This window comes from Anabrus simplex, chromosome X (genome assembly GCF_040414725.1).
Source record: "Anabrus simplex isolate iqAnaSimp1 chromosome X, ASM4041472v1, whole genome shotgun sequence".
NCBI classification, from domain to species: Eukaryota; Metazoa; Arthropoda; class Insecta; order Orthoptera; family Tettigoniidae; genus Anabrus; species Anabrus simplex.
In genome coordinates, this window is record NC_090279.1 from 142,973,628 (window position 1) to 142,987,310 (window position 13,683).

At 41.1% G+C, this 13,683-nt stretch overlaps 1 protein-coding gene across 1 annotated transcript; it reads right to left on the bottom strand.

Moving 5' to 3' along the window:
* Positions 1-469: 469 nt before the first annotated feature.
* Positions 470-1,210, bottom strand: LOC137503191 (uncharacterized). The gene is made up of 2 exons (XM_068230701.1): positions 1,033-1,210; positions 470-941 (listed from the first exon to the last, which is right to left on the bottom strand). The coding sequence occupies exons 1-2, from the start codon at positions 1,204-1,206 to the stop codon at positions 741-743; spliced, it is 375 nt and encodes a 124-aa protein (XP_068086802.1). The 5' UTR covers positions 1,207-1,210; the 3' UTR covers positions 470-740.
* Between the last annotated feature and the right edge of the window lie 12,473 nt (positions 1,211-13,683).

The following is a 13,683-nucleotide window of genomic DNA, read 5'->3' on the forward strand; positions in this document are numbered from 1 at the left end:
TTTTAAAAAAGCCTCTGCTGATAGAAAAAGACATTTTCAAAGATGACCGAGTTAGCTGGCCGTGCGTTTAGGGTCGCGTAGCTATGAGCTTGCATTCGGGGAATGGTGGGTTCAAATCCTACCGTCGGCAGCCGTTAAAATGGTTTTCGGTGGTTTCCCATTTTCACACCAGACACATGCTTGTGCTGTACCTTAATTAAGACCACGGCCGCTTCCTTCCCACTTCTAGCCCTTTCCTATCTCTTCTATCCTCTTTGTCGCCATAAGACCTATCTGTGTTGGTGCGACATAAAGCAAATTGATTTATATTTAATATGTGGGCTACTTATTGTGTACACAGGTATTTCTATATGTAATTCTCTCTATATATATACAGTATACGTGAGTTGTGACTTTCAGAGAACTGTGGAAAACCATTAGATAGTGTATAAAATTTAAGTTATGTCAGTATTTTAACAGGCGTACAATGTTTACATCGTGTATTGGTGACAGAGTGCTGTCTCCCTCTCTCTCTCCCCCCCTAGCCCGCTCCTCATCACATTGCGCCACAGCAGTTCTAGATAATTCCACTCCGATTGGACACTGATCCCCACCTGCACATCTATACCGCCCTGTAACTTGTAGATACACAATTCCCACAATTTTGAAATGTAACTTCGTTATATCAGAAAGGACGGGGCAATCAGAAATGTATTATTTCCCAGCAAAGTTATAACATTCTTAATCTCATGGAATGGCTCTTACAATGGTACAGCTAACTCCTCGGCTTCTCTTCTTTCTTCTTCTTCTTCTTCATCTTCATCTTCCTCCTCCGATTCACTGCTTCCATGATGAATGACTAGTTCCTCCACTTCAGGAAGACCTCTCACCTCATTATTGTAGAACTCGACAATCTTCTTCTCAGTGTGTTTTACTTCATTTCTCCACATCTCTGCTGTCGCCTATAGGATATATTGAAGTATCACAACCTGACAAGTATATTATAAACTCCACTTGCATATATCCAATAAATAACATTTCCACTTGGCCTACCTGATCAAGAGATTCTTTCCACACAGCTGTAGCTCTGTCCAATCCGTGACCAGGTCTTGAAGCCACTGTTTTGTTATAATACTGTTTTGCCACAGACCATACAAATTCGATGGCATTGAAAAATGAGTGGTATGGAGGAAGTCGTAAGACAGTATGGCCTTCACTGTGCAGCATCTCGTCAACAATGTACCTGGTTTTAAAGAAACAGAGAAATATTGTTATGCATACATGAAAGTCAAATACACGAGTGTAAACAACATTATCTAAACTTATGTTTACGTGCTTCTGTACCTCTTTAAGTGACTTCGATTCATATTACACAACCTTTGCAGCTCATCTTTTGTGGCATTTTCTGGTGGAGAAACTCCATTCTGCCTTAACCATGACTGTAAATTAAAGGAAAAATAAAAATTAATTTCTGTAACATCATTAAACATCATTCAGTAGAAGGAAATATTCAATTAAGTATAATTACCACTAATTGATCCTTCCTCCATTTCGTTGTTGGTTGATGCTCAACAAGCTTACAGTGATATGGTGCATTATCCATTACAATAACACAGGGTCCTATATTTCTTAATCCTACGATTAATTGCGTCTTCACCCACATCTGAAATTTCTCGCTGTTCATAGCACCATGGTAATCCTGATTTCTCTTCAAGTTTGTAGCAAATATCAAATCAGCACCTGTAAGAATTTTAAGTTTTAGTATGAAGTTATTTGTTCTAAAAAAAGTATAGGCCTATTAATAAAAAATGTGATTTCTGTTGAATGATACAAAAAGCTGTCTGATTTTAAGTAAAACCAACTACTGTGTAGCAAAGTCACCTGATGATGAAGTCAATTAATTACTACTTACACTACTTTATCGTAACATCTCTCATGAATGTATCTCCATTAGTAGGCCTATATCTGGATTAGAAGTCCACGATGACTTGCATAAAAGATATAAGTATAAACACCCATTTCAATACCTTAGAACAAATGTAATTGCTGCGAACACTGAACCTATATCAGGCAGTAAGAAATAAGAAGCTTGGAAGGTGTTCAACAGTCAGGTATCAAGCACTGATTCAGGTGGAGATTGTCGAATGCAGAATAAACATAATAAATAGGCCTACAATACAAGTAATTTACTGATACAAATATCCAGTAATATTATATGAAAATACACTGAGTAAGTTTTGATTGAAATACCTCTCTAAGGTTAATCATTGGCCTAAAGTGAATACCTGCAAGTCTTTTTAATAACAGTGGAGAAGTCAAAATCAAAAACCACGTACAGAGCTCAATGAGCGGTAAGTTATAATGCCACTTCCGACCTAGTGCCAGTCAATTTCAATCAATCAGTCACCACTGATCTGCACTTAGGACAGAAGATGTAGTTTCAGGGATAGGCCTAGTATTTTCTTCAATAATTGCAAAGAATTTGGAAATTTATTGAACATCTCCCTTGGTAAATTATTCCAATCCCTAACTCCCTTCTTAAAAAAAAACAAATATTTGCCCCACTTTTCATCAACTTTAGCACTGTACTGTGATCTTACCTACTTTTAAAATACCACTGAAACGTATTCGTCTACCAATGTCATTCCACACCACCTATCCACCGACAGCTCGGAATATACCACTTAGTCCAGCAACTTGTCTCCTTTCACCCAAGTCTTCCCAGCCCAAACCCGACAAAATTTTTGTAACGCTACTCTTTTGTCAGAAATCACCCACAACAAATCGTGCTTCTGTCTTTTGAACTTTTCCAATTCTCAAACCAAGTAATCCCAGTGAGGGTCTCATACACAGGAACTGTACTTAAGTTGGGGTCTTATCAGAGACTTATGTGCCCCCCCCTGCATCCGTACTACAAACCCTAAATACCCTCATAACTATGTAAAGAGAGATCACCTCACTACAATAAAATGAAGTAAAATAAATTAAGAACATACCAGGTACAAAGCCATCCTTCGTTCCAGCATGAACAATAACCAGTCTTCCTCCCTCAGACACAGGTCGACGAATTACTCCTTGAACATCATGTCCAGATTTGTGTGGTTTATTCCAGGAGTATGTGGGTGACCCTGAAAGACAAATGCACAATTGAAACCAAAGACACCTGATGAAGATAAATTATTCCAAGATTTTTTAAATATAAAATGTAATATATAACATATATATTCACCATTCATAAAAATCCAAGTCTCATCCAAGAAAACAACAGGTTTTGGTTTCTCACTGTCCTTATTACGCATGTATTCCCTCAGAAAACAGGATCTCTTAAAACAAATGTCTTCATTTTCTCTAACATACGCATAGGGATCACCTTTACTCCACACAAACCCCATGGCCTTCAAAATTCTTCTTAATGATGTTTCGGAGCCCTTGTACAAATAAGTGTCATAATTTGCTTTCATGTGGTCGAAAACCTTTCTTACAGTTACGACTTCTCCTGTGGGAAGAAAAAAGAGAGTTACAAGGGACTCAAAAGAGCTGTATGACAATACATGCACAAAACATTTCTGGGAGCTTATCTCACCTGCGTGCCAATTTCTATAAATAATGTTGCAATAGATTCCTTATGAAGTCACCTTACCTTTATGTAATTTATCATAAATAAACCTTGCTATCGCTTCCTTAGAAAAACTGTCTATGCCGGTCACTGGATGTTCACGCTTTCGGCGTTTACCTGGTGTAGAAAATTCAACTCCCTTCTTGAAATTTCCTATTACTTTTCGGACTAAACCGAAACTACACTGTAAGAATACACACACAGAAATATATTACATACACATATACCATAAGTCAACATGAATACACAAAGGTTAAGTCTACGAACCGTATCGAAGTCGACACAAGACATGGTACCGGTATAGGCCTAGGCCTACATGATCAGGTTAGGTTAGGTTAGGTTCAGAATGAAATACTGCTCCTTTTCAACTGATTGTCATTATGCCAGAAACTTATCATAGAAACAAGATAAAAACGAACACTTACCCCAGTTAATAATGAAACTCTTGCCATTAGCTTCGTATCACTACGACTGATACCTTCTTCGTCGTCTTCCTGTTTCAATTGCTCGTAGCAATGTACAAGCATTTCTTGACCTGAAGCTTGTAAAGGACGTAACCTTGGTTTCCTTTTCGGAGGAGTTTTTGCAGATTTTTCTTCCTTCTTAGACATCCCAATCGAATTCTGTTCGTATAAGTATGGGACGAAATAGGAACGTAATTAATAAAATGATGTGCTCATCATTTCACACAAACTATGTTATTAAATGCATTATCCGAACATGCCACAATTCTACTTACCTGGTATTAGCCAAATAGATTTACAATCCCACAGAAAAAGAAAATATGCTTTAAATATTCTCGCAAATGTATCGCTAGTGACTTTAGAGGCAATGCGGTGGCAACACACAATTCACGCTAGAACAGTGACTGAACGTTGCCAACGTGCCAGATTAACGGTAACAGTAAGACGTCGTATCGGCAAGTAGGGTCCCTAAACTGTATGGTTACCGACACTGAAAAAGACCCAACATCAAGAAAAGTCACTATAAACCAATACCTTAATATTACAGGGGAGAAAGGGTAAGGTTGCACCCTTAGTGTACGTCCTTACACGGAGAGGACTATAGCTGGCCTGTTGCCGTAAAATGCTGTCGGGGGCGGGCCCACAGCCCCGCCCCGCTCCTAGGACAAGGAAGCTTCAAGTACATGCGTCAACCAAGCGACTTAAATTTCGCTGGGGTAGCTCTTTCGCGCCGGCAAGGAAACCGATCTCGCTTGAGAAGCTGAACTGCGGTAGTGCGAGCGGATTGTCGAGACAACTGTCCTTAGCTTGGCTTAGATGTTCGCAGTTTTTTAAGCTGTATAAAAAGTGTTATAAGGAATAATAAGAAAATGTGTCCGACTCGTTGGCTGAATGGTCAGCGTACTGGCCTTCAGTTCAGAGGGCCCCGAGTTTGATTGCCGGCCGGGTCGGGGATTTTAACCATCACTGGTTAATTCCAGTGGCTCGGGGGCTGGGTGTTTGTGCTGTCACCAACATCCCTGCAACTTGCACACTACACACAACACTATCCTCCACCACAATAACACGCAGCTACCTACACATGGCGGATGCCGCCCACCCTCATCGGAGGGTCTGCCTTACATGGGCTGCACCCGGCTAGAAATAGCCACACGAAATTATTATATATATATAAAAATAAGAAAATGTTAATACAAAGGTTTTTACCGCAGCAGCGCTGGGGTAGATGGGGTTCAGTGCATGCCACTGGGTTTCGGAGGCATTATGGTAACTGAAGTATCATTATGATGAACTATAAATGCTATAAACAAGGTTTACACGCAGTTGACTTTCAACAATTGGCAAAGGTTATACCTAATTCCACCAAAGGCACGGGCTGTCTTACCACCACCTCCATGCCCAAGCTCGTGGACTTAAACATAGGTTCCGTCTTGCACGAATCGTAGAAACTAATCTACTGTACCAGTTGGCTTACTACGTTTTCCACGCCATTGCCATGAGCGTTTGCTACGTTCTCCATGAAAAAACTAAATTTGGATTTCCTTTTACCAACTACCCTTCGCATGCTAACGCCTACCAACTGACGTCTTGGACATCGTAATGTTAATGCTGACTGCTTGAAACATGCAACTGGTCACACATTATAGACAATTAAATTTCTATGATATGTGAAATTATATAACAATTGTAGTTTATGCGAAGGACAGCCTTATTATAACGTAAAACTTAACAGAGCATAATGCAATTTTCTCTGCAATTTAGAAGAGAGCCATAAAGAACAAATTCGTGGACATTTTCCTGGATTTATTGTTTCGTTTTTCTTGTACTTTATCAATGTTAGGACGTCATGTCTGGGTAATTTGTAATCCTAGAATGCATGTTAGATTGTGATCTGACAAGGTTCTTCGGGATTTGGACGTAGCAAAGTTTCATAAGGGAAAAGAATTATTCACACACATGTATGTCGAACCAAACATGCATAATATCCGTGCAGCACGTGTACACAATCTCGGAAATCTAGTTTGAGGATCAATCTTGTAAAAATCAGCCAAGTCTTCCTTGTGTTTATATTTGACCTTGAAGCCTGGATTTGAACTAGTGACGAAGTTTTTGTACAATTCGCTCGTTTTCTTCAGAGAATATAATACCAGGAGCACGCACGTTATTGTCACCGAGAACGCTACAACTAACTGACCCCTCCAGTTTCGCACCTGTTGGTCAAGGCTACATTAGATTACCTACTCAGTTCTCGCCTGACGTACACGAACGTACAGGCTTGCTTTTCGTTCCGACACACCACACCGTCTGAATCTGTCTTCCCCTGACTTAGGCTCTGTCTCAAAACCTATACAGTGAAATCAGAGAGCCTCTATTCAGCGAAAACTTTGTGGAGAATGAGCAATTCAGAGATACAGAAAAATAAAGGAAATTTTGACATTTATGTCTTATGGCTGGCCGTCATCCGAAAATTTGTGTAACGTGACGTGACAAAATGTGTGACGGAAGTGTAACCATAGCAACCGTGCAGGCAGTGATGAAAGGTATAGATGAATGGTCAGACACTGTTACCTAGCAACCGTGCAGGCAGTGATGAAAGGTATCGATGAATGGTCACCTAGCAACCGTGCAGGCAGTGATGAAAGGTATGGATGGATGATGAGACAATGTTACCTAGCAACCGTGCAGGCAGTGATGAAAGGTATGGATGAATGGTCAGACAATGTTACCTAGCAACCGTGCAGGCAGTGATGAAAGGAATGGATGAATGGTCAGACAATGTAACCTAGCAACCGTGCAGGCAGTGATGAAAGGTATCGATGAATGGTCACCTAGCAACCGTGCAGGCAGTGATGAAAGGTATAGATGAATGGTCAGACACTGTTACCTAGCAACCGTGCAGGCAGTGATGAAAGGTATCGATGAATGGTCACCTAGCAACCGTGCAGGCAGTAATGAAAGGTATCGATGAATGGTCACCTAGCAACCGTGCAGGCAGTGATGAAAGGTATGGATGGATGATGAGACAATGTTACCTAGCAACCGTGCAGGCAGTGATGAAAGGTATGGATGAATGGTCAGACAATGTTACCTAGCAACCGTGCAGGCAGTGATGAAAGGAATGGATGAATGGTCAGACAATGTAACCTAGCAACCATGCAGGCAGTGATGTAAGGTATGGATGAATGGCCAGGCAGTGTTACCTAGCAACCGTGCAGGGTGTGATGTAAGGTATGGATGAATGGCCAGTCAGTGTTACCTAGCAACCGTGCAGGGTGTGATGTATGGTATGGATGAATGGCCAGGCACTGTTGCCTAGCAACCGTGCAGGGTGTGATGTAAGGTATGGATGGATGGTCAGGCAATGTTATCTTACAACCGTGCAGGCTGTGATGAAAGGTATGGATGAATGGTCAGACAATGTCACCTAGCAACCGTGCAGGCAGTGATGAAAGGTATGGATGAATGGTGAGACAATGTTACCTAGCAACTGTGCAGGCAGTAATGAAAGGTATGGATGAATGGTCAGACAATGTTATCTAGCAACTGTGCAGGCTGTGATGTAAGGTATGGCTGAGTGGTCAGACAGTGTTACCTAGCAACCGTGCAGGTAGTGATGTAAGGAATGGATGGATGGCCAGACAATGTCACATAGCAACCGTGCAGGCTGTGTCTTATACCTCGTTGCCACTTGAAATTAGCAGCCGTTGATGGATGGCTATGACAGGGAGACATATTTATAGTCATTGGATTTTCGCAAAGGAAAAAAATTGACTGAAAAATACCTTTCCTGTAAAGTTTGCTGTACTACTGCTTTATACTTTCTAAAGGTAATTAATTTTGGTGTTCACATTATCAATTTAACGAAGTATTAACTGTCATTGTCATTTTATTTCAATATATTTTCAATGTCGAAGTAGTCTCAGGCAGCAGTTTCCTGAGCCATTGCGTTTGTCCAGGAGTGAAGGCTTAATTTTTCTGTGATCCTTACAGGAAACAACTTCAGATGTCCGTTCAACAATCGCGTGGCAACAAACAAAGGGGTCCAAGGGGCCGCGGGTTGAATTTTCGGCTGGGTCGCGAATATTAATCTTTATTTATTAATGTCGATGATTTGGGGCATTGTAGATTGCCTTTTCTTTATTATCTGATTTTCGTCGCACCAACGCAGATGGTGACGATTTGATAAGAAAGGGCTGGGATTGGGAAGGAAGCGGCCGTGGCCTTAAATAAAGTAAAGCCTCAGCATTTACCTCATGTGATAATGGGATAACACGGAAAACTATATCCAGGGCTGCCGAGAGTGGGATTCGAACCCACTATCTCCCGAATTCAAGCTGACAACTACGTAACCCAAACCGCACAGTCACTTGCTCGGTATATATGGTCTTGTGTGGGGCTGGATGTGTACGCGTCTTCAGCATTAGAATTCATCGTAGACAGGTCCTAAATGAAATGAAATGGCGTACGGCTTTTAGTGCCGTGAGTGTCCGAGTACAAGTTCGGCTCGCCAGATGCAGATCTTTTGATTTAACTCCCGTAGGCGACCTGCGCGTCTTTATGAGGATGAAATGATGAACACGACACATACACTCAGCCCCTGTGCCAATGGAATTAACCAGTGATGGTTAAAATTCCCGACCCTGCCAGGAATCGAACCCGAGATCCCTGTGACCAAAGGCCAGCACGCTAACCATTTAGCCATGGAGCCTGACGTAGGCAGGTCCTCATTCTCACAGACGAGCAAGTCACCTATCAGGCGTCAACTTAGATTTGTTCCATACCTTTCCGGAAGCTGCATGCAATATCAAAATCGAAAATAGTGTCGAATCCATAGTTTTTGGGGATCTCTGAAATGAGTAATGACACTCTGGACATCTTTTAAGTCCAAACTGAGCCCCGATCAGCAGAGGGATGAGAAGAGGTGAAGTCAAGAACACGTCCAAATGACCGAGATTATGCGTGGTTGTGTGTATGTTCCAGCATAGCTGTCACATTCTGTATTAATTACTATCTGGAAAAAATCAAGGGGGGGGGGGGCAGGTCACCCCTAGAAGCCCTAGGGAAAAACGACCGATATTAGTGTTGAATCCACACTTTTCCGAACTACGGGAGTGATTTCAATCAAACTTGGTACACTTATGACTTCTATCAGAAGACAAACTGCGTGGAGATATGACAACCCTGGCTCCCGTAGGGGTGGAGGTGGGAGGAAGAAGATGTAAAAATAACCGAAAATAGTGTCAAATCCATTCTTTTCGGTGTCGCTAAGATGAATAGTGACACTCCGACTTTTTTAGAAGTCCAGCTTCAGCCTCCTTTCGCATAGGGGTGCGAAAATGTGAAAAACAAAATTTCCAAAATGACCTGTCCGGCTCCGTGGCTAAATGGTTAGCGTGCTGGCGTTTGGCCACAGGGGTCCCGGGTTCGATTCCCGGTAGGGTCGGGAATTTTAACCATCATTGCTTAGTTTCGCTGGCACGGGGACTGGGTGTATGTGGCGTCTTCATCATCATTTCATATTCATCATGACGCGCAGGTCGCCTAAGGGAGTCAAATAGAGAGATCTGCACTTGGCGAGCCGAACTTGTCCTCGGACACTCCCGGCACTAAAAGCCATACGCCATTTCATTTTCCGAAATGACAGATATAATGGACGTAGCCTATGTGTGTGTGTTCCAGCATAGCTCTCAACCAAAAGTGATACAAGTATGACTTACTTGGGTGTAAGCGACCCCTAGCCCCCTATAGAAGAGGTGAAATTTAAAAATAACCGGAAACGACGGATATTTGTTTCGAATCCATAGTTTTCGGTGTCGCTGAGATGAACTGTGATACTCTGGATGATGTTTAAGACAAATCTCAGTCAATCGGCAGGGTGTTTGGTGGGAGAACGGGCGAAGAAGAGAAAATTTCCAAAGTGGCCGAGATTAAGGACGGACGTATGTGTGTATGTTATAGCTAGGGCTCGGATATTTAAAAAATGCATATGCAAAAGCATATTTTGAACGTTAGTGCATATTTTGAACTTTGGTGCATATACAGGTATATTTTTCTCTTATGTGTTATCGATTATCTAAGATTTCTGAAGGAAATGAAAAATCTAATGAACTCTATAGGTTGTACATCCCTTGACAACACGAGAAGCCTTCCCCTGATCAAGGAAAGGGCTTTCAGTGTCACAATAAGAGCAAGTAGACGGATAATAACCCATTTCACAACAGCTATTTCCTCCTTTCTGACAATCCTTTCTCCTTACAGTAGCTTCCCAAGGTTTGATTAAACAAGTACGTTCATCTGTTAACTTGCTGGTCGTCTATTGCAGTATTTTACCAGATTAAACAGTAAAAATGCCTAAAGATGAGGGCGCTAGGTCTTTTTTGATTGAACAGTGGATATCAGGCAATAGTGACTATACAAATGACGGTGATGTAGTATACTGTCAAGTGTGCAACAAGAGTGTAAAATGTGATTAAAAAATTTCAAATTGAGCAGCATTCGAAAAGAACTTCACATCTGAAATCAAAAGAGCAAGAATACGCAACAGCTACGTTTAATCGACGTTAAAACACGGTGTGATGTTATTTATGTATTTATTTATTTATTTATTTATTTATTTTACATGGCGTGGCTCAGGCTATGAAGCCTGCTGTTATGCCAAACCGTCTTATATCCAATACATTGTACAAACTACATTTCCCGCTGGTATTTGTAAAGCTTTTGTTTGCAGCAACATTCCACTGCATAATTTGAGTAATCTACATCCACGCTCGTTTCTTGAAAAGTATTGTGCTAATCAAAGGATACCAGATGAATCTACCCTTAAGAAGAACTATTTATGTACTTTCACGGCACCTTTCTATCGTCTTTCGATACAATATGACATAGGAGGGAACCGTGTCTGGATATCGGTAGATGAAACAACCGATTCGTGTGACCTAGTGAATCGGAGAGTGATTGTTACAAAGTGCGCCTTTTAGTCACAGATATAGCTTCGTATGTGTTGAAAGCTGGGTCAGTATCTTTGAGCATTTTTTCCAAATCTCATCCATGTCACATGTTTGACCCATGGATTGAATCGTATTGCAGAAGAGGTACGTATCGTCTTTCCATCTGTCGACAAAGTAATTTCAAGTGGGAAAAAACTGTTTCTAAAAGCACAAGCTCGTGTACAGTTGTACAAAACTCATCTGTTCAGGTTTCTCTTCCGCCGGAACCTGTTCTCACAAGGTGGGGAACTTGGTTTTCCGCAGTATCGTTCTACCAGGAGAACTTTAATCAAGTGAAAGATGTAGTTAAAGGTATTGATGATAATCATACTCCGCGTGTCCGTGAAGCAAAGTGCGCATTTGAATCTGAAACTTTATATAAAGATATCAGTTTTATCCATCGGCATAATTCGTCACTTTTGAAGGCGATTAAGGGCCTAGAAAGTCGTGGTGCACCCCTACAGAAATCCCTTCAGTTAATTCAAAATACTATTAAGTTCTTTAAATGGTATCCATGTTGAAACTAGAGAAAAAGTTAAAAGGAAACTCAGTGCGGTGTTGGACTCAAACCCAGGACTGAAGAAGATTCAATCCGTAAGCAACTGCATAAGTGGAATCAGGCAGTCTTTGCTATAAGAATGTTCCGAGCAGTCATTTCCAGTGTAAAAGTATTGCCCACTTACGTCCGTCGGTGTAGAACAATCATTTTCAAGGTACAAATTAATTCTGTCCTACAATAGAAAGTCATTGACCCCTGAAAATATTCAAAAAATCTTTTTGTCAGTTCAACACTGAATTAAAATTAAATAATACGTCTGGTAAATGTATTTTGTTTTATTTTTAGTGCATATTTACGTGCATATTTTCAACATTTTTAGGGTATATGTGCATGCATATTTTTGGAGTTTTTAGTGCATATGTATCCGGGCCCTAGTTATAGCATACCTCTCAACCAAACTTGGTACACCTATGACTTAGTATCTGGAAGAAATTACTATGGGGGCAAGATACACATAGCACCCCTAGGGCGGGGGTGAATGATAAGAACACAGAAAGGGGTTGAAATATAAAAATAATAGACAATTTATGAACAGTCCATAGTTTTCTGGGTCACTGACGTGAATAATGAAACTGCGGATGTCGTTGAAGTCTATGTTCAGTCCCCATCGGCATGGAGACGAGAAGGATGTGGAAAAGAAAATGTCCAAAATGTCCGAAATTACGGATGTATGTGAATTTCTTCCAGCATAGCCCTCATAAAACATTGGTACACATACGAGTTATTATTTGAAAAAAGAATACTATTGGGGTAAAACACCCCTAGCAGTCCTAGGGGAGGTGGTGAAATACAAAAATAAACCCCCGCTGGTATCGGAGAATAGGAGGGGATGATATGTAAAAATAATGGAAAATATCCGATATTAGTATCGAATCTATTGTTTGTGTCGCGAATTGTGATGCTCTCGATACCGTGTAAGTCGTTCAGCATCCATTGACCGCGATTAGTGTTTAATCCACTGCTTTTGGGGTCGCAAGGCTAATTGGTTACAGTCTCAACGACAGTTGAAATCGTGTACATCATATCTATAGCATGACGGGTAAATACATGTAGTCAGTTTTATAACATTTTATAAAAAAATCACTTCACTCATAACCATCTGGTAAAAATGTCTTAAACATTCAAGAACTATCCGGACAACGCCGGGTACTACAGCTAGTAAAAAAATAAAAACGAAACGTAAAGGAATACTGTATCTTGACGTGCTGGTCTATCCGCTCTTCCGTGATGTGGTGGGAGTAACATAAATAGTAGGAGTTCTCATAGACCAAGACCCTAATATTTATGAAAATCTCACAGCAGAGCTGTTGTCCGGGTAGACTATACTTATTTGCTTTACGAGGGGGGATCAATAATATAAACGCGATTTTATTTTTTATTTAAATTAATTTGTTGAAAAACACAACGCAATTACAATTTATTTTTCCACATAGTTTCCTGTTATGGAAATGGATTTGATGCCCTCATCATAAAAAGGACAGGGTCGTGTCACCAGCCAGTTGCGCAATCGCTGCACAGCTATTATTAGAGCTTATTTAAGCGGTCCGAACAGATGGAAATCGCAGGGTTATAAGTCCGGGCTGTAAGGAGGATGATCAAGTGTAGTCCAGTGCATTTCCTGTAGCTTGGAGACAGTTAAAGCTGCAGTATGGGGCCGCACATTGTCGAGTCGGTTGGTCTCGTCTTTTGCGGTGATATGCAATTCTCACCTTGTTCAACAGCTCGCAGTAGTAAGTAACATTAATTGTGCGCCGCTCATGCAAAAAATCAATCAGCAAAATGCCTCGCCGATCGAAAAAAGAAAACGGTTGCAAGAATCTTGCTAGCTGACAGCCGAGTCTTGGCTTTCACTGGTGCTGCCTCCCCTTTCTTCCGCCACTCCTTACACACACGCGTCCTTGGTAATGTTTGATCACAGAACTGTGCGTTCAATCTCTGGCAAATTTCTGCCGCTGTAACTCCTTTACGAGCAAGAAATTTTATAATTATACGTTGCGCAGTGGAGGAGTGCACCTGCTACTCCGACATCGTGAGCGTTACTGACGAAACGGGGGGAAATATCTAACAACACGCTCTCCC